The 19,970-nt window shown below is 35.1% G+C and overlaps 2 protein-coding genes across 2 annotated transcripts; both read right to left on the bottom strand.

Moving 5' to 3' along the window:
* Positions 1-6,833: 6,833 nt before the first annotated feature.
* LOC113339350 (leucine-rich repeat extensin-like protein 3) lies at positions 6,834-9,322 on the bottom strand. Its single transcript, XM_026584638.1, has 2 exons — positions 9,293-9,322; positions 6,834-7,918 (listed from the first exon to the last, which is right to left on the bottom strand). Exons 1-2 carry the CDS (start codon positions 9,294-9,296, stop codon positions 7,284-7,286), a joined length of 639 nt encoding a protein of 212 aa, XP_026440423.1. The 5' UTR covers positions 9,297-9,322; the 3' UTR covers positions 6,834-7,283.
* Positions 9,323-16,902: 7,580 nt separating this feature from the next.
* On the bottom strand, positions 16,903-18,303 carry LOC113340352 (leucine-rich repeat extensin-like protein 3). The gene is made up of 2 exons (XM_026585559.1): positions 18,175-18,303; positions 16,903-18,029 (listed from the first exon to the last, which is right to left on the bottom strand). The coding sequence occupies exons 1-2, from the start codon at positions 18,254-18,256 to the stop codon at positions 17,404-17,406; spliced, it is 708 nt and encodes a 235-aa protein (XP_026441344.1). The 5' UTR covers positions 18,257-18,303; the 3' UTR covers positions 16,903-17,403.
* Between the last annotated feature and the right edge of the window lie 1,667 nt (positions 18,304-19,970).

A 19,970-nucleotide genomic window follows, 5' to 3' on the forward strand; every position in this document is an offset into this window, starting at 1 on the left:
CCATACTAGTAGTTATTCGCAATATTCATCCTTGACGTGTGTATTCCCAGAATTCCTCTCTTGTACGCGTTAAAAAAATTCTTTTCAACCGCCTTACGACCTTTATTTATTTATGCAATATTTTTCTAACGCTCTACTATTTTAACAATATCTATTTTTTCTTACTTTTTATAATGTTCTTGAATGTTGAATTTTGAAGTTGATGATTGTGCGATATCTTGAGCTACCTTTCTGTTCCTTTTTACTTATTTGGTCCATCATATCTTTCTGGATTTCTATTAAAATCACGATTAGAATTGCCATGTTGGGATCCGTTAGTGTTGGGTTGAGGGATTGAGTTTGTTTCTGGTGAAGAATAAGGAGACCCAGGTTGTTGAGAAACATTCATATCAGTTTGTCTTGTAAGGTGACTCCTTTGGTACTTGATATCCTGTCAACAGACCAGGATTATATCAGTTCAGCTTTTTGATGATGTGGAACATGCATGCTTGTGCTTGAAACTCGCATTTCTTGGTTTTTATCATTCCTCTCGAGTTTTTCGTTTCTGCAGTTTGAAAATTTATAGATCATTTACTAAAAAAAACATAACACATTTTAAATATCAATTAAGCAGTTTAAAATGCGACTTACCACATAAACTTTAGTATGACCGCTCATTTTGCAGCGATTTATTTGCATTATCAAATCTGCCCAATTGTTGATGTCTTTGTTGATTGAATTAAAATGACATGAACCATGTATCATCACAATTTTTGGGATTCCAATTTCCTAAATAAAGTGTTTCAAAATATCCCCTCTGTGCGCAAAGCGTGTTATCTTGTTGTTGAACACCGTATTGATTGGATCAAGCGTAAATGCTACATATAATCTCTGCTAATAGCTTTATTTTCATCCAGATCACTTTGGACCATGAACTTTTGGTGATGTAACATGTTTGGTCAAAGTATTTTATGATTGTGATGAACTCACTATTTTTTTGGAATATTTTTCTTCTGATTTAGGCTAATAGAGAAAGTTTGAGATTATGAGTGTACTAGTTGTAAATTTAGAGTTGAAAATAGTTGAATTTATAGAAAATGAAGCTACTTTTGTTGGATGAACTATCGGCTCAGGATAAGCCGATCTTCTCAGCATGAAACGGTCATCGTCTCAACATGAGCCGATCACCGGCCTAGCCTTGGCTGATCGCCTAAGGTTTTACCGCTTGTCTCAAGTTTAGTCGATCGACGACTCAACTTAAGAAGAGATGGACAAATGCGCAGATTTGAACCTTTTCCCATCAAGTTTGACCATTTCCCTTTCCGCTATTGGGTGAGAGTGAAAAAAATTGCTTATTTGCGCACGCCATTGAATTTGCTCTAATTGGTGAAACTTTTGTTTTTTTAATTGTGTTTATACCCTTATATTAATTTATGCTTCTTCCATCTCTAAAAAAGAGTTACTATTATTTTTTCAATTTCGCCTATTTTAAGACTAAAATGTAAAAGTGTTAGCACCTATTTTCTCGAAATAGAGATAGTACTTTTTTTCTAAAAATAAAGTTGAATCAAGCGTTAACTAATGTTTTCAACTTGTAGCAAATGATAAACCAGTCTATTTTTTTATATTGAAGTTCAAATTAACCGAAACTATTTGATAGAGCTAAATTGAACAGAATAGACAGACAAAACCAAAAAATACAATCCGGCAGTCTTACATATCATATAGCATGCCTTGACCATTTTTTTCAAAAAAGAAAAAGAAAAGAAAATTGGTCGATAAAATGGAATATCAAAAACAAACACTAGTTTTGTATGAACCATCCCTCATGTATGTATAACATGTGCACAAGCATCTTGCTTGGTTTCCGCCACAGTTAGGGGAGATCCTTTGCCTCTCTTGGGCTTTGTTTAAATGTAAATAGATCAGTTAAAAAAGTGAACAAGCATCTTACAATATCTGATTGTAAATCACACTTTCTTTTCTTGTTTTAGTTTTCCCATGCATTTTACTTGGACAGATTATAGTAGTTATATACCATGTGAGATTGTGAGCAATTGGGAATCCCAGCCTTACACAGTCAAAAAAACATGTGAATAAGCATCTTGTCCATCTATGTGAGTTTTGGCATCTATTTGAATTATGAATCTCAATCCTGTTGTTTTATGATTTCCCATGAGAAGATTCGTGTACAGATTCAAGAGGCAAGATTCGACTCATATTTTGTTTGTCCTACTTAAGTCAGAAACCTCTAGGGATGGTAAGAAAAACAACAATCATCTTCTTTGAAATAAGAGTAGGATTTGGATCATTTGTTTTTAGTTACCACTTGGCTAACAGCACATGTATGCAGTTTTTATACTCAACAATGTCAGGGTTCACAATCACGATTCGTAACTAAGACTGCTACCTCGAGATGTTCCATGTGCTTCCATAAGGATCACTGGGTTGAGTTTCCCCACAATGGCACCGAGCTGAATTTCGAGCCCTTTGAATAAGCTGCAATTAAATGATTCCTGCAGGCCAACTGCTGCCGTAAAAAGTAAGTGGTTGGTGCAACAAATTGAACAGTGGCCTTCTAAGAGTCTAGAGATTTTGAAACCTAAATGGTATTGGTGAGGTTTGGTGTTAGGATCTAAGAAGGGTCACTGAGAGTCGCTAACCGTATTTTTACTGGAACTGGGATTGTAAAGTTCTACTCCCTCCGTTCTTTTTTAATAGGCCAGTTTCTATAAATAAAAGTTTCAAAAAAATAGGCCAATTTTCTAATTGGGAAAGTCAAATGTTATTTTAATTTTTTGTGACCACTTTTCTCTTAACTTCTTTTAATGACAAGTGTCATATGGACCACTTCACTTTACTTCTTTTGTGAGATTATAAAATTATTGAACTACTAATTCAACTAAAATATTTATACGGGGACTAGAAAAAGGTTCACGTTAGCGATGTTATTAGTTTACGCCAGAAATTAATTTATGAAAATTTTACTCTACCAACTTCAATCCAATTTGAGACTTTCCTGCTGTCAGCCTCTCACGACGACTGTTTTGTGCAAAATGCCACTTGAGAGGACAGCTAAATTGTTGTCTTCTGCGTAAGAATATCGTTAAGTATGGATTCATATATGTTTTATTGATATTTTCACAAGCTTGACCTAAACACAGTTGTCACAGCGTCATAGTCCAAAACCCGCTCAGATTAGAAAGACAAAGTAGAAAAGAAAAAAGATTTGCTCATGGCATAAGACAAATGACCCACGCAGATTCTCTGATGCTGTACCTATAATCTCAGTGATCTATGATTATGTCAATAATATCTTTTCTCTAATATCATTAAAAAAGATTGGACCATTTTGTACAGGCACTCAACATTGCCTGCGCCTGCAGAATGCTTTAAACAATGTTGCGTGCATGTGAACAAGTATCTTACCCGTCTCCTCTATGTATTCTAATTTCTTTTGCACTATATCATTTCGCATAATATCTTGTAATTTTGGAGCCAACTTTTCTATGAAACCTTAACCACAATATTTGGATATATATTCTTCTTTTTTCATGACTTCATATTCTTACCAAAAAAAATTAACACAATCCGAAATGCACAATGACATCATTAGGGATGAACATGATTGCGGTTTTCCGTCCGAACAGGACCGAACCAGACCGATTTTGAAGAAAACGAACCAAACCATTTACTAATGGATTGGTTATGGTAAAACCGGTTATGTTCAACCGTTAGATTAAAACCTAATATTTAATCTACACCCTTCGTTCTTCTTAATCCTAGTACTAATATCATCGACCAATTCTTAACCTCACTTCAGTTCTCTATTTTTTTTTTCTTTGCCTCCTTCTTCAGTTCACAAAAGAGAACTATCTTTTTTCTAATGATGTCAAGATTTATAATGTTTATGTTTTGAACTGTGCTTCTAAATTTGAAATATGAACTATGCTTGTGTTAATTACATTCTGCAGGTAAGTTCAAATTCTACTGTGATTTCTTTTTTTTAAGATTTGAATTGTCAGTTTCAAAAAACTGATATACCGTCGGTTTTCCATTAACCCAATGGAACAAACCGAAACCGGCTAAAACCATTAAGAATCCGAACCAATGGTTAATGGTTCAGTGATGGTAATATTTTTTTATAAACCGACAGTATTGGTATTGGTTTGGTTTGGCTGGAAACCGAGCCGAAACCGACCACGAACAACCCTAAACATCATCGGGCTCGTGTATTTTCTATTTTTTTTTCTTGTTAACAAATTTAGATTATTACTAGTATTACTCCCTAATCTCACCTTTATTACGTTGTTGGTGTTGTTGTTTTTCTCACCCTTATATTTTTCTTTTTCTTTTTCTTTTCTCTTATGTTTTTTTTTGTGACATGCATGGGAGAGCTATCATATCATTGCTCCTATTTATTTGATTTGATACGACACTTGTTTTATTCGAAGTGGGGAGAGCGGTGTTTTTGTCCGAATATGGATATTTTTTATGAATGATTCGTCGGGGATATGGAAAGTAATTGGAGGATATTTTATTGTTCATGTCAGCATGATTTTTCAACGGCAATTAAAATCGGCATAGTTTTTCCACGCCGGCATGAACAGTTAAGTATCCCCAATTACTTTCCATGTCCCCCAATTAATCCCTTTTTTATGCATAAGTTTTAGCACAAAGAATGGTATATATTTGTGTTTTCTTGGAAAGCATAAGCTGGGTCTATGTGGCTAGCCTCTTGTTACTTGTACATCCTTTATTTTTTTTTATCATTATCGCCTTCACAAATTGGTTAAAAAGACCAAAATCAACAATTTCTGGGTGAAATGGACAGTTAGATTTTGATACTGTTTAAATGGACAAAAATGTAAAACTAGGCAGGATGTAACCAGTTTCATCATGCCCATTTTCAATTATTTTTTCTTATTTTTAATTTACACATGATGTATCCAGTTTCATCCTTGCTATTTTTTAAATTTAATCTAGGATGAAACTCGTTTCATCCTTACTATTTTTTTGGCCATTTCACCCAAACTATTTTTTACTCGTCCATTTGAACCGTGATTTAAAACTATTTGGACAAATGACCCATTTTCCGTAGAACCTTTCATTTTTTAAATAAAACAACTAGTGATACATGTACGCAATATCAATAATATGGAAAATAATTTAGTTGGCTTTTATAATATATGCACGCTTCAAAAAAAAATGGAAAACTAACTCACTCGAAAATTTGTAATTTTATTTTAGAAAATAAGGTTTATTTAAGGAGATAAAATATATATGAAGAAAAATATATTGGCTGGGGATGTAGTAAAAATGATAATCACTATTGAAAAAAAATAGCTAACACCTTATCTATTTAGAGGTTGCAGTATAGAACTTCTCAACTGCACATAAATGTTGTGGTGTTCAAATATGGATGTTTTTGAAGAATGTTCCAATTGTTTCGATTCTTTGTAGTTGAAAGTCATTTATTCGACATAGATAATTGTTATTGTAGCCATTGTTTGAAGTTTTTATTAGTACACCAACCTTTTATCTTTCACATAAACTATACATAGAGAACCCGCCCCCCCCCCCCCCCCCCCCCCACCCCCCAAAAGTCAATAAAAAATCCTTGTATTTATTTGAAATTTCTTATTTAACCCATCTAAATTTTGAATTTAGTTCACAAAAGTCCCCATATTTGTGCATAAATATTTTTAGCACCCCTTAAAAAAAAATCTTGCCTCTGCCACTGCTTGTATACATCTTTTGTTTAGCGAGGGTTGTATGATAATGTGAAGAAGGAAATTATTATTAAAAAATTTCTCTTAATATGATACTTTTCATGTCCTTAGACACCCGTCGTAGTTGGGGTCGTTTTTTCACTAGGATAGATGCCGAGTTTAAATTGTTTTTTCACTAGGATAGATGCCGAGTTTTGTTTTTGTCGAAATTTCTGAAAATAAAATGAGATGTTAATTAGTGTTTATTTTGTATAAAATCCGAGTTATATAAGGAACTCAAAAATGAATAAACTAAAGGATTTTTAAAAAAGTTCGAACTACTAACCTATAAGTAGTATTCTTTGGCCAACTGAGAATCATAGTAAAGTTCTGAAATACGTTTTGTTGCGGTAAAATTTATTTTGTTAAAGTATGTTCCTATTTGCTATTAAATTTCTGAAGTGAGAATAACACAACATTTTTTTTGTGCTGTTAGAAGATATGACAAAATTGAAATGCAGCCATCGGCTGTCACCCACTTGTAGAATATTCATGCAGTAATGATCAGTAGTTGCTCATTACTAAATTTTATTAAAAAAGATTTTATCTTCCTATTTATTTTCAATTTTTTTTTTCTGGAGGTTAAGCTCTCATTGTTATTTGATTTCTTTTGATTAACAAATGTCCCTCTCAGGGTTATTTAATCTTATGGATAGGAAAGCTTAGAACGATATCAAAATGAGATTTTGGAAAACAAAATTATTACCAACCACCCATCTACTTACATCTAACGCTGGAGAAAATTATAAAATCAATTGATGGACTTCAAGCCAAAGGATGAGTTCCATTCTCCAATGCAATAAAATTTAGATTTTATTTATGTTCCAGAACACTTTTGCTGCAATGGAGAGCCGACCGAAATTTCGTACGAATATATTCGGAACTAATTCTAAACATTCTTGTATTTCAGGACGTTCACCTTTTCAGAACAGATATAACCATTCCTAACTGAATTCTTCTTACAACAACAAGTTTTTATTTTTGTTTTACATCATGGTTCTTCAATTTCATTTTGATTTGAAGCAATTGAGAAGAACTTAATCTATTTTGATCGATTTGATGGAGTTTAACAATAATTGGGGACTGCTAATCTTAAATTATCAAATCATTTTTGAAGATAATCTTAAAAATTAAGGAAATTAAGAGAACTAATTATTGAAAGGGGTCCTCTAAACACTTGTTAATAAAAGAAGTGAATTGAAATGGTCCTCATGACACTTGTCAGCCAAAGAAATAAGTGAAATGATCTACATAACACTTGTCATCAAAAGAAATTAAAAGAAAAATGGTCCCAAAAATTAAAGAAAGATTTGACTTTCCCAGTAAGAAAACTGACTTATTTTTTTGAAATATTTATTTATAGAAACTGGTCTTTTAAAAAGTAACGGAGGAAGTAAAATAGAGTACATGCTGCTTATTGTATTACCATTAAACGCATAAAGACCACTCCATATGACAATCACATTGGCTGCAGCTAGCTTATGACCACCGCAGGGTAGTTTTACCACAATATATATATATATATATTGTTGGCTATGCAGCTGCGAATAATGACGAACCAGGAATTGTTGATGATGATGTAAGGGTAGTTGGGCAACAACAACTGCAGTAATTTAGAATGCACCCCTCAAGCGGTGGAGGTACACCACCAGGACAACTACAAACGGGACAAAGGGTGCAATCTGTCACTACAGTCGAAGAATAAGATGTAAATTCAGGACTGCATTGATCTCGTGCATCTGATGGTGGTGGTGGTGGTGGTGGAGATGGCGGTGGTGGTGGTGGTGATGGAGGAGGGGGTGATGGCGGTGGTGGTGGTGGAGATGGAGGTGGGGGTGATGGTGGTGGTGGTGGTGGAGATGGAGGAGGAGGTGATGGCGGTGGAGGCGGCGGGGATGCTTTAGGAGGTGGTGGTGATTGACGTGGGGGTGGTGGAGGAGAAGGGGAAGCCCCGCAACAACACGCACAAAAAATTGTTTGGATATTGAAAACACCTGAGTTTGCTTGGCAGTGGATCTTCCGTACATTCTGTACGCCGCCACATAAGTTGTTGCATCTGTTAGGGCAGGTTGCGGGGCCACACCTGAAATCACGACCACCGCTACCTACAATTGTTTGTCTATAATTTGATCCAGCGGGACATGTGGTGTAATCCCCCACTGCAACATCTACATGCACATAACATCAAAGGCTGCCAATTAATTAACAGGAAATAAAACAAACCAAGAAGAGAGAAAATGTTGACATGATCTCGCAACTAAGACAACTTGCTTAATTAACTGTGATAAGAGAAATGAATAAGATTAAACTTACCTGCTAACACACTAATAAATATCGCAAGGGTGAAAAAGAACATGAAGAAAGGCTGCGCGTGGGAAACTTTTAGTAGTTGCCATTTCTGGTAATGACTTTGGTTTTCGTCTCGATACTTCGTATGTGTTCTCATCAACTCTTTTATAGCAGAACTAGATCAATTATCGTGTATTTTTGTTGTGAAACCTGAGCGCGTGACACGTGCGATGCTTGTGCGATACGTGACCAATGGTGACTGCTAATTTGATAAGAAATTTATGGAAACTTGGGAATATGTCTCATCTTCGCTAATTCGTTTGGGAATCTTTTCGGCTAATTCGTTTTGGGATCTATCCCATAGCAGAAAAGATTAAGGAATATATTCTGGAAAGAGAGGAAAAAACAGTTAAGTGACTCACTTTCCACATGTGTGGATATGCAGGTGCGTCAATGCTACGTTTTTATCCTTAATACATTTGGCCAGGGAAACATACACTTGCAAATAAAAGACTCATACGGGTGAGTTCATTCTACATCGAACATCAAAACATACAATCAAGGTAATTGTCCGATACCGCAATTTATGAACCTAAATCAGCATATTATGTAAAACGAAATTTGCTCCAAAACTGAACATAATTTGTAAGACTCTCAACTGCCATTTGAAAGATCAACCGAGCTATATTGTTATCTTTTCCTTTACAAAATTTTGAGATATTTTGAGATACGGATTTGTTTTTTACTGATAAGCTTAATAGAGACAAAGTTATCACAACGCTATAATCCAAAGTCATCTCTGTGTTGTAGTCCAAAACTCGCATTCTTCGAAAAAAACAGACTGGTGGGAAGACAAGAACTAGCTGATTAAAGATTTTTCATGGTTGTAGTAATGAGGTAAGGATGGTTCGAACTCTCGGACTTGTGAAGGTGAAGGATTTTTAGATTTATAAAAATTATATACAAGAATATTGACAAATTGGTAGAGAGGTACTGAGACTAATGATTCGGCAAATCTTCGTAACATAGGGCTCAATGATTTATTCTCAACAATAATCGCTCAAAACATAAGTTATATGGACTCTTATTTTGCCAAAGTAGATTCTCAAAATATTGATTGCAAATGTTAAGCATGGAACATCAAATCACCTAAGCTAAGCATGACCCATCTAATCAAATAACACCCAATTTAATCAAATCATATTTCGATTAATTTTTAATGCAAAAGTCTTAAAAAGAATTAATAAAATTACCCATGTATGAAGCTCGGCCTCCTCCGCCGTCCCAGTGTTGGGGTTTAACTCATCATAGTAAAAATGCTCTCAAAATAATTTATTATGGCTCAGAAATGGTTTACAAATGATGAGAAGAAGAGAAAATGGTATAAAACTGTAATCTGCGACGCACAAAAAGCGTCACAGAATGAACGATAAAAGACAAGTGTTGCTGCTGTTTAGACTGCGCTGCGACCCACGGTTGTGCGTCTTAGACACTGTTCATAAACGACTGTCCTTGCGAGTCTGTTCTTCGTGTTCTTGGTGTTCTTCATCAGCAGCCGCAGCAGCAACAGAGTTTCATCAACTCTTGATTTCTGCTTCTCTGGACCTTCTCTTGACTCCAAACTCTCGACAACCCTCTATGCTAACCCAAGAGTTATATTTATACACCTTTGGACCAAGAATAACTTCTCATTAATCCAAAAAATCTTCCCATTACTCGGCAGTGAATGAAAATATTCCCGATTTTTTTTTTCTTTATTTCTCTGATTTGTTACAGATTGTTCCCTGTTTTATCTCTTCTCAAGCGTCATACTTGAGATGTAGGGATTGTTTCCAGCCAATAGAATCAACCCATGCACGTCTCTTCCATCCAAGAATTCCAAGAATAGAATATTTTTCCTATTTTAGAATATCTTCCCTGATTTGATTACCACCGGTTATCTAACCAATTTTAACCGAATCCAACACCCATACCAGCTCTATCTAGGCCCTAGGAACAAACCCATTTAATTTGGGCCATTTAATCTCACTGGAACACCTTCAAATCCTCAACCCTAGTCACGGCAGTTCAAGAACAATTTTTCCCGCCAATTTTTGGTTTTTGAATTTGGGAAGAAGATGTCCTCCCCCAAACCAGAACTGGGGTGCGAATAGCACCTGCCTTGGGGTGACCTGGGGGTGCCCCTTAGTAATTAGGTTACCCCTTATCCAAAAGCGAGAGTCCGGATAACACTTGTCCTCCGAGGTGTCAAAATCAACTTTTCAAGCCGAATTTTCCAAAAATGTTTATTTCCTAAAAATACATAAAAACACAATATTAGTACAAAAATAGAGTTCCAACAATACGGACATTGAGGACAAATTAGACACAAAAATGTGTCTATCACTAGCACATGGTGTCATTGTGATCGATCAGAAAAATATATTTCCAAAAACTCACTAGTTTTTTGTTTTGTTTTGTTTTTTCGTTTTTTAATTTCCAATTCCAAAGGCAGTAATCTAAGTTTTAAAACATATCTTCCTAAATGAGTACCAAATTTCTGATATTACTTATTAACTTAACTTATTCGTTTTAACCAATGTTGCATGCATGTGAACAAGGATTTGGTCGATCCTTAGATGTTTTGTCATTTATGTACAAATCTCACTCTAATATTTTCCTTTTTGGTTATTTTGTTAGCGCATTTAGAATTTTTTTTTTGAAAATAAGATATATCGCCAAGCAGAAAGTTAATTTCTTGATTTCGACCCATTTGGAATCAACAGCGTAGAAGTTGTCCTGCTGGTGACTGAATCCTCAGAATTAACGGTTTCTGTTAGCACATTCAGATTACTACTAGTATTACATGCGAATCTGACTGCTTTGGTGTTAGTTTATTCACCCTTACTGGGTTTTGTTTCTTTTCTCGTATGTTTTTTTGTGCCATGGGAGAGTTATATATGGTTGGTTCCGGTATATTTCATTTGATTTGATGTGATGTGATATGATTCTATGATTTTAATTGATTCTAAGCAGGTAAGAGCAGTGTTTTCTGACCGAATATTTCTCATGGTTAGGTCTAGCCCAAATTCCAATTGCAGTGAATAAGCAAATGGTTGATGGATTCCGACTCCTCTTTACACATACAACAACCACTAACTAATATTCTATCTCTTGTAGCTAAATTGTCTTGTGTTCATATGAAATAATGATGTAAGAGCAATGTTTTCTGACCGAATATTTCTCGTGGTTAGGTCTAGCCCAAATTCCAATTGCAGTGAATAAGCAAATGGTTGATGGATTCCGACTCCTCTTTACACATACAACAACCACTAACTAATATTCTTCCTCTTGTAGCTAAATTGTCTTGTGTTAATATGGAATAATGATGTATTAGCCGTGTGAAAAAACACACTTTTGTTGGTACATTATTATTCCACTCAACATTCCTATGGAAAACGATCGAATAACATGAACTAACTAAACCAAAGAACTTTGAGTGGGAATGAAGTAAAATACTTACCAATTATATTCTTTTCATGGTCACACAATGCAAAAGAAGAGTACTGATACCAAGTTATCCCAAAAGTATGAGTGGGCGAGGAACACAACGTATTTCTAGTTGCATATTAAATGGACGTGCTGGACTAACTAGTGAAACTGATGGACTAAATTCATTGGACCTGGTGGATTAAAAAAGAAAAAGAAAAGAAAATTGGTCGATAAAATGGAATATCACAAAGAAACACTAGTTTTGTATGAACCATTCCTCATGTATGTATAACATGTGCACAAGCATCTTGCTTGGTTTCCGCCACAGTTAGGGGAGATCCTTTGCCTCTCTTGGGCTTTGTTTAAATGTAAATAGATCAGTTAAAAAAGTGAACAGGCATCTTACAATATCTGATTGTAAATCACACTTTCTTTTCTTGTTTTAGTTTTCCCATGCATTTTACTTGGACAGATTATAGTAGTTATATACCATGTGAGATTGTGAGCAATTGGGAATCCCAGCCTTACACAGTCAAAAAACATGTGAATAAGCATCTTGTCCATCTATGTGAGTTTTGGCATCTATTTGAATTATGAATCTCAATCCTGTTGTTTTATGATTTCCCATGAGAAGATTCGTGTACAGATTCAAGAGGCAAGATTCGACTCATATTTTGTTTGTCCTACTTAAGTCAGAAACCTCTAGGGATGGTAAGAAAAACAACAATCATCTTCTTTGAAATAAGAGTAGGATTTGGATCATTTGTTTTTAGTTACCACTTGGCTAACAGCACATGTATGCAGTTTTTATACTCAACAATGTCAGGGTTCACAATCACGATTCGTAACTAAGACTGCTACCTCGAGATGTTCCATGTGCTTCCATAAGGATCACTGGGTTGAGTTTCCCCACAATGGCACCGAGCTGAATTTCGAGCCCTTTGAATAAGCTGCAATTAAATGATTCCTGCAGGCCAACTGCTGCCGTAAAAAGTAAGTGGTTGGTGCAACAAATTGAACAGTGGCCTTCTAAGAGTCTAGAGATTTTGAAACCTAAATGGTATTGGTGAGGTTTGGTGTTAGGATCTAAGAAGGGTCACTGAGAGTCGCTAACCGTATTTTTACTGGAACTGGGATCGTAAAGTTCTACTCCCTCCGTTCTTTTTTAATAGGCCAGTTTCTATAAATAAAAGTTTCAAAAAAATAGGCCAGTTTCCTAATTGGGAAAGTCAAATGTTATTTTAATTTTTTGGGACCACTTTTCTCTTAACTTCTTTTAATGACAAGTGTCATATAGACCACTTCACTTTACTTCTTTTGTGAGATTATAAAATTATTGAACTACTAATTCAACTAAAATATTTATACGGGGACTAGAAAAAGGTTCACGTTAGCGATGTTATTAGTTTACGCCAGAAATTAATTTATGAAAATTTTACTCTACCAACTTCAATCCAATTTGAGACTTTCCTGCTGTCAGCCTCTCACGACGACTGTTTTGTGCAAAATGCCACTTGAGAGGACAGCTAAATTGTTGTCTTCTGCGTAAGAATATCGTTAAGTATGGATTCATATATGTTTTATTGATATTTTCACAAGCTTGACCTAAACACAGTTGTCACAGCGTCATAGTCCAAAACCCGCTCAGATTAGAAAGACAAAGTAGAAAAGAAAAAAGATTTGCTCATGGCATAAGACAAATGACCCACGCAGATTCTCTGATGCTGTACCTATAATCTCAGTGATCTATGATTATGTCAATAATATCTTTTCTCTAATATCATTAAAAAAGATTGGACCATTTTGTACAGGCACTCAACATTGCCTGCGCCTGCAGAATGCTTTAAACAATGTTGCGTGCATGTGAACAAGTATCTTACCCGTCTCCTCTATGTATTCTAATTTCTTTTGCACTATATCATTTCGCATAATATCTTGTAATTTTGGAGCCAACTTTTCTATGAAACCTTAACCACAATAATATTTGGATAATATATTCTTCTTTTTTCATGACTTCATATTCTTACCAAAAAAAATTAACACAATCCGAAATGCACAATGACATCATTAGGGATGAACATGATTGCGGTTTTCCGTCCGAACAGGACCTAACCAGACCGATTTTGAAGAAAACGAACCAAACCATTTACTAATGGATTGGTTATGGTAAAACCGGTTATGTTCAACCGTTAGATTAAAACCTAATATTTAATCTACACCCTTCGTTCTTCTTAATCCTAGTACTAATATCATCGACCAATTCTTAACCTCACTTCAGTTCTCTATTTTTTTTTTCTTTGCCTCCTTCTTCAGTTCACAAAAGTGAACTATCTTTTTTCTAATGATGTCAAGATTTATAATGTTTATGTTTTGAACTGTGCTTCTAAATTTGAAATATGAACTATGCTTGTGTGAATTACATTCTGCAGGTAAGTTCAAATTCTACTGTGATTTCTTTTTTTTAAGATTTGAATTGTCAGTTTCAGAAAACTAATATACCGTCGGTTTTCCATTAACCCAATGGAACAAACCGAAACCGGCTAAAACCATTAAGAATCCGAACCAATGGTTAATGGTTCAGTGATGGTAATATTTTTTTATAAACCGACAGTATTGGTATTGGTTTGGTTTGGATGGAAACCGAGCCGAAACCGACCACGAACAACCCTAAACATCATCGGGCTCGTGTATTTTCTATTTTTTTTTCTTGTTAACAAATTTAGATTATTACTAGTATTACTCCCTAATCTCACCTTTATTACGTTGTTGGTGTTGTTGTTTTTCTCACCCTTATATTTTTCTTTTTCTTTTTCTTTTCTCTTATGTTTTTTTTTGTGACATGCATGGGAGAGCTATCATATCATTGCTCCTATTTATTTGATTTGATACGACACTTGTTTTATTCGAAGTGGGGAGAGCGGTGTTTTTGTCCGAATATGGATTATTTTTTATGAATGATTCGTCGGGGGATATGGAAAGTAATTGGAGGATATTTTATTGTTCATGTCAGCATGATTTTTCAACGACAATTAAAATCGGCATAGTTTTTCCACGCCGGCATGAACAGTTAAGTATCCCCAATTACTTTCCATGTCCCCCAATTAATCCCTTTTTTATGCATAAGTTTTAGAACAAAGAATGGTATATATTTGTGTTTTCTTGGAAAGCATAAGCTGGGTCTATGTGGCTAGCCTCTTGTTACTTGTACATCCTTTATTTTTTTTTATCATTATCGCCTTCACAAATTGGTTAAAAAGACCAAAATCAACAATTTCTGGGTGAAATGGACAGTTAGATTTTGATAGTGTTTAAATGGACAAAAATGTAAAACTAGGCAGGATGTAACCAGTTTCATCATGCCCATTTTCAATTATTTTTTCTTATTTTTAATTTACACATGATGTATCCAGTTTCATCCTTGCTATTTTTTAAATTTAATCAAGGATGAAACTCGTTTCATCCTTACTAATTTTTTTTTGGCCATTTCACCCAAACTATTTTTTACTCGTCCATTTGAACCGTGATTTAAAAATATTTGGACAAATGACCCATTTTCCGTATAACCTTTCATTTTTTAAATAAAACAACTAGTGATACATGTACGCAATATCAATAATATGGAAAATAATTTAGTTGGCTTTTATAATATATGCACGCTTCAAAAAAAAATGGAAAACTAACTCACTCAAAAATTTGTAATTTTATTTTAGAAAATAAGGTTTATTTAAGGAGATAAAATATATATGAAGAAAAATATTTAGGCTAGGGATATAGTAAAAATGACAATCGCTATTGAAAAAAATAGCTAACACCTTATCTATTTAGAGGTTGCAGTATAGAACTTCTCAACTGCACATAAATGTTGTGGTGTTCAAATATGGATGTTTTTGAAGAATGTTCCAATTGTTTCGATTCTTTGTAGTTGAAAGTCATTATTCGACATAGATAATTGTTATTGTAGCCATTGTTTGAAGTTTTTATTAGTACACCAACCTTTTCTCTTTCACATAAACTATACATAGAGAACCCGCCTCCCCCCACCCCCCACCCCCCGAAAGTCAATAAAAAATCCTTGTATTTATTTGAAATTTCTTATTTAACCCACCTAAATTTTGAATTTAGTTCACAAAAGTCCCCATATTTGTGCATAAATATTTTTAGCACCCCTTAAAAAAAATCTTGCCTCTGCCACTGCTTATATACATCTTTTGTTTAGCGAGGGTTGTATGATAATGTGAAGAAGGAAATTATTATTAAAAAATTTCACTTAATATGATACTTTTCATGTCCTTGGACACCCGTCGTAGTTGGGGTCGTTTTTTCACTAGGATAGATGCCGAGTTTAAATTGTTTTTGTCGAAATTTCTGAAAATAAAATGAGATGTTAATTAGTGTTTATTTTGTATAAAATCCGAGTTATATAAGGAACTCAAAAATGAATAAACTAAAGGATTCAAAAAAGTTCGAACTACTAACCTATAAGTAGTATTCTTTGGCCAACTGAGAATCACAGTAAAGTTCTGAAATACGTTTTGTTGCGGTAAAATTTATTTTGTTAAAGTATGTTCCTATTTGCTATTAAATTTCTGAAATGAGAATAACACAACATTTTTTTTTGTGCTCTCAGAAGATATAACAAAATTGAAATGCAGCGGTCGGCTATGTCACCCACTTGTAGAATATTCATGCAGTAATGATCAGTAGTTGCTCATTACTAAATTTTATTAAAAAAGATTTTATATTCCTATTTATTTTCAATTTTTTTTTTCTGGAGGTTAAGCTCTCATTGTTATTTGATTTCTTTTTATCAACACATGTCCCTCTCAGGGTTGTTTAATCTTATGGATAGGAAAGCTTAGAACAATATCAAAATGAGATTTTGGAAAACAAAATTATTACCAACCACCCATCTACTTACATCTAACGCCGGAGAAAATTATAAAATCAATTGATGGACTTCAAGCCAAAGGATGAGTTCCATTCTTCAGTGCAATAAAATTTAGATTTTATTTATGTTCCAGAACACTTTTGCTGCAATGGAGAGCCGACCGAAATTTCGTACGAATATGTTCGGAACTAATTCTAAACATTCTTGTATTTGGGGACGTTCATCTTTTCAGAACAGATATAACCATTCCTAACTGAATTCGTCTTACAACAACAGGTTTTTATTTTTGTTTTACATCATGGTTCTTCAATTTCATTTTGATTTGAAGCAATTGAGAAGAACTTAATCTATTTTGATCGATTTGATGGAGTTTAACAATAATTGGGGACTGCTAATCTTAAATTATCAAATCATTTTTTAACATAATCTTCAGACTAAAATGAAAGGCATTAAATGACTAGTTAGTGCGTCTACTAAATTAGATAACACCCGCAAGTTATAGTAACATAAAAACACATTCATCGAAGATGAAAATTATGGATCGCTACATGCGTTAAACAAATACTCCCTTCGTTACTTTTTAATAGGCCAGTCTCTTTTTTTTGAGAAAAATTAAGGAAATTAAGAGAACTAATTATTGAAAGTGGTCCTTTAGACACTTGTCAATAAAAGAAGTGAAGTGAAATGGTCCTCATGACACTTGTCATCCAAAGAAATAAATGACATGGTCCACATAACACTTGTCATCGAAAGAAATTAAAAGAAACGTGGTCCCGGAAAATTAAAGTAAGATTTGACTTTCCCAGTAAGGAAACTGACTTATTTTTTTGAAATATTTATCTATAGAAACTGGCCTATTAAAAAGTAACGGAAGAAGTAAAATAGAGTACACGCTGCTTATTGCATTACCATTAAACCATAAAGACCACTCCATATGACAATCACATTGGCTGCAGCTAGCTTATGACCACCGCAGGGTAGTTTTACCACAATATATGTTGTTGGCTATGCAGCTGCGAACAATGACGAACCAGGAATTGTTGATGATGATGTAAGGGTAGTTGGGCAACAACAACTGCAGTAATTTAGAATGCACCCCTCAAGCGGTGGAGGTACACCACCAGGACAACTACAAACGGGACAAAGGGTGCAGTCTGTCACTACAGTCGAAGAATAAGATGTAAATTCAGGACTGCATTGATCTCGTGGATCTGATGGTGGTGGTGGAGATGGTGGTGGTGGTGGTGGTGATGGAGGAGGGGGTGATGGCGGTGGTGGTGGTGGAGATGGAGGTGGGGGTGATGGTGGTGGTGGTGGTGGAGATGGAGGAGGAGGTGATGGCGGTGGAGGCGGCGGGGATGCTCTAGGAGGTGGTGGTGATTGACGTGGGGGTGGTGGAGGAGAAGGGGAAGCCCCGCAACAACACGCACAAAAAATTGTTTGGATATTGAAAACACCTGAGTTTGCTTGGCAGTGGATCTTCCGTACATTCTGTACGCCGCCACATAAGTTGTTGCATCTGTTAGGGCAGGTTGCGGGGCCACACCTGAAATCACGACCACCGCTACCTACAATTGTTTGTCTATAATTTGATCCAGCGGGACATGTAGTGTAATCCCCCACTGCAATATCTACATGCACATAACATCAAAGGCTGCCAATTAATTAACAGGAAATAAAACAAACCAAGAAAAGAGAAAATGTTGCCATGATCTCGCAACTAAGACAACTTGCTTAATTAACTGTGATAAGAGAAATGAATAAGATTAAACTTACCTGCTAACACACTAACAAATATCGCAAGGGTGAAAAGAACATGAAGAAAAGTTGCGCGTGGGAAACTTTTAGTAGTTGCCATTTATGGTAATGACTTTGGTTTTCGTCTCGATACTTCGTATGTGTTCTCATCAACTCTTTTATAGCAGAACTAGATCAATTATCGTGTATTTTTATTGTGAAACCTGAGCGCGTGACACGTGCGATGCTTGTGCGATACGTGACCAATGGTGACTGCTAATTTGATAAGAAATTTATGGAAACTTGGGAATATGTCTCATCTTCACTAATTCGTTTGGGGATCTATTCCATAGCGGAAAAGATTAAGGAATATATTCTGGAAAGAGAGGAAAAAACAGTTAAGTGACTCACTTTCCACATGTGTGGATATGCAGGTGCGTCAATGCTACGTTTTTATCCTTAATACATTTGGCCAGGGAAACATACACTTGCATGTCAATATATCTGCTTTCTGCTCAGTTCCTGGTATGTGTTCAACGTTGATGATCTCCTTATCGATACATTCTCGTATGAAATGATACCTTCTGTGAATGTGTTTCGTCTTCCCATGAAACACTGGATTTTTAGTGAGTGCATTTGCAGACTTATTATCAATCTTGATGAGAACTTTTTCAGGTTCTCTTCCTTTGATTTCACCCAACAGTTCTTGAAGCCATATTGATTGTTTAGCTGCTTCTGTTATTAAGAGACGAATTGTCTCTAGTCTAGCAACTGGTGCGAAAACTTCATCAAAGTCTATGCCTGATTCTTGAACGTATCCCTTAGCTACAAGTCTTGCCTTATATTTGTTGACAGACCATCAGCATTCCGTTTTATTTTGAAGATCCACTTAAGACCAATCACTTTTACCCCACCTGGCTTATCAACTAGAAACCAAGTCTTGTTTCTGTTGATTGAGATAATTTCTTCTCTACATGCTTGTGTCCATTTAGTCGAGACCTTTGCTTCCTGAAAATTCCTTGGTTCATCATTAACATAAAGTAGCATTATCTCACATTCTTCTGCAGCTTGAAGAACATAAACCTCCAGATACTGTGGATTTTGTATCTGTCTTGTTGATTTTCGTAGTGGAACGGGTTGAGTTATTTCATCGATCTCTTCTTCTTCTTCATTATTCTCTTCTTCTTCTTGATTAACATCATTGTTTCCATTGGTATTGATGATTATGGGTCCTTCGCCTTCATCAATTACTTGACCCCATCTCATGTGAAACATTCCTGGATCCCTACTTGGTCCATCATTAGTTTCTTTCCAGTTCTAGTTTGCTTTTTCATCGAATACCACATCTCGACTCACTATCACTCTTTTCGTTGTTGGATTGAATAATCTGTAGGCTTTGGATCCAAGCTCAATTCCTAGATTGACAAGAGTATGAGATAGATCATCCAGTTTCTTAAGAGTTGCAGAATCAACTTTTGTGTATGCTTTGCAACCAAACACTCTTAGATGATCTAGATTTGGTTTCTTCTTGTGTAAGCTTTCATAGGAAGTCATATTATTAATAGATTTCGTAGGTATCATGTTTATTAGATTTGTGGAGTGTCGTACAGCTTCTCCCCATAGATAATTAGGTATCTGCATGGCTTTTAATGAACTTCTCGTCATCTCCATTAGAGTTCGGTTTATTCTCTCTACCACTCCATTCTGATGTGGTGTATATGGTGCTGTGAGTTTCCTTTTGATTCCATTTAACTCACAATATTTGTTGAAATCTACTGATGTGAATTCTCCTCCCTTGTCTGTTCTAAGTATCTTTACCTCCTTATTGAACTCTT

This window comes from Papaver somniferum, unplaced genomic scaffold (assembly GCF_003573695.1).
Source record: "Papaver somniferum cultivar HN1 unplaced genomic scaffold, ASM357369v1 unplaced-scaffold_21, whole genome shotgun sequence".
In the NCBI taxonomy this organism is placed as follows: domain Eukaryota; kingdom Viridiplantae; phylum Streptophyta; class Magnoliopsida; order Ranunculales; family Papaveraceae; genus Papaver; species Papaver somniferum.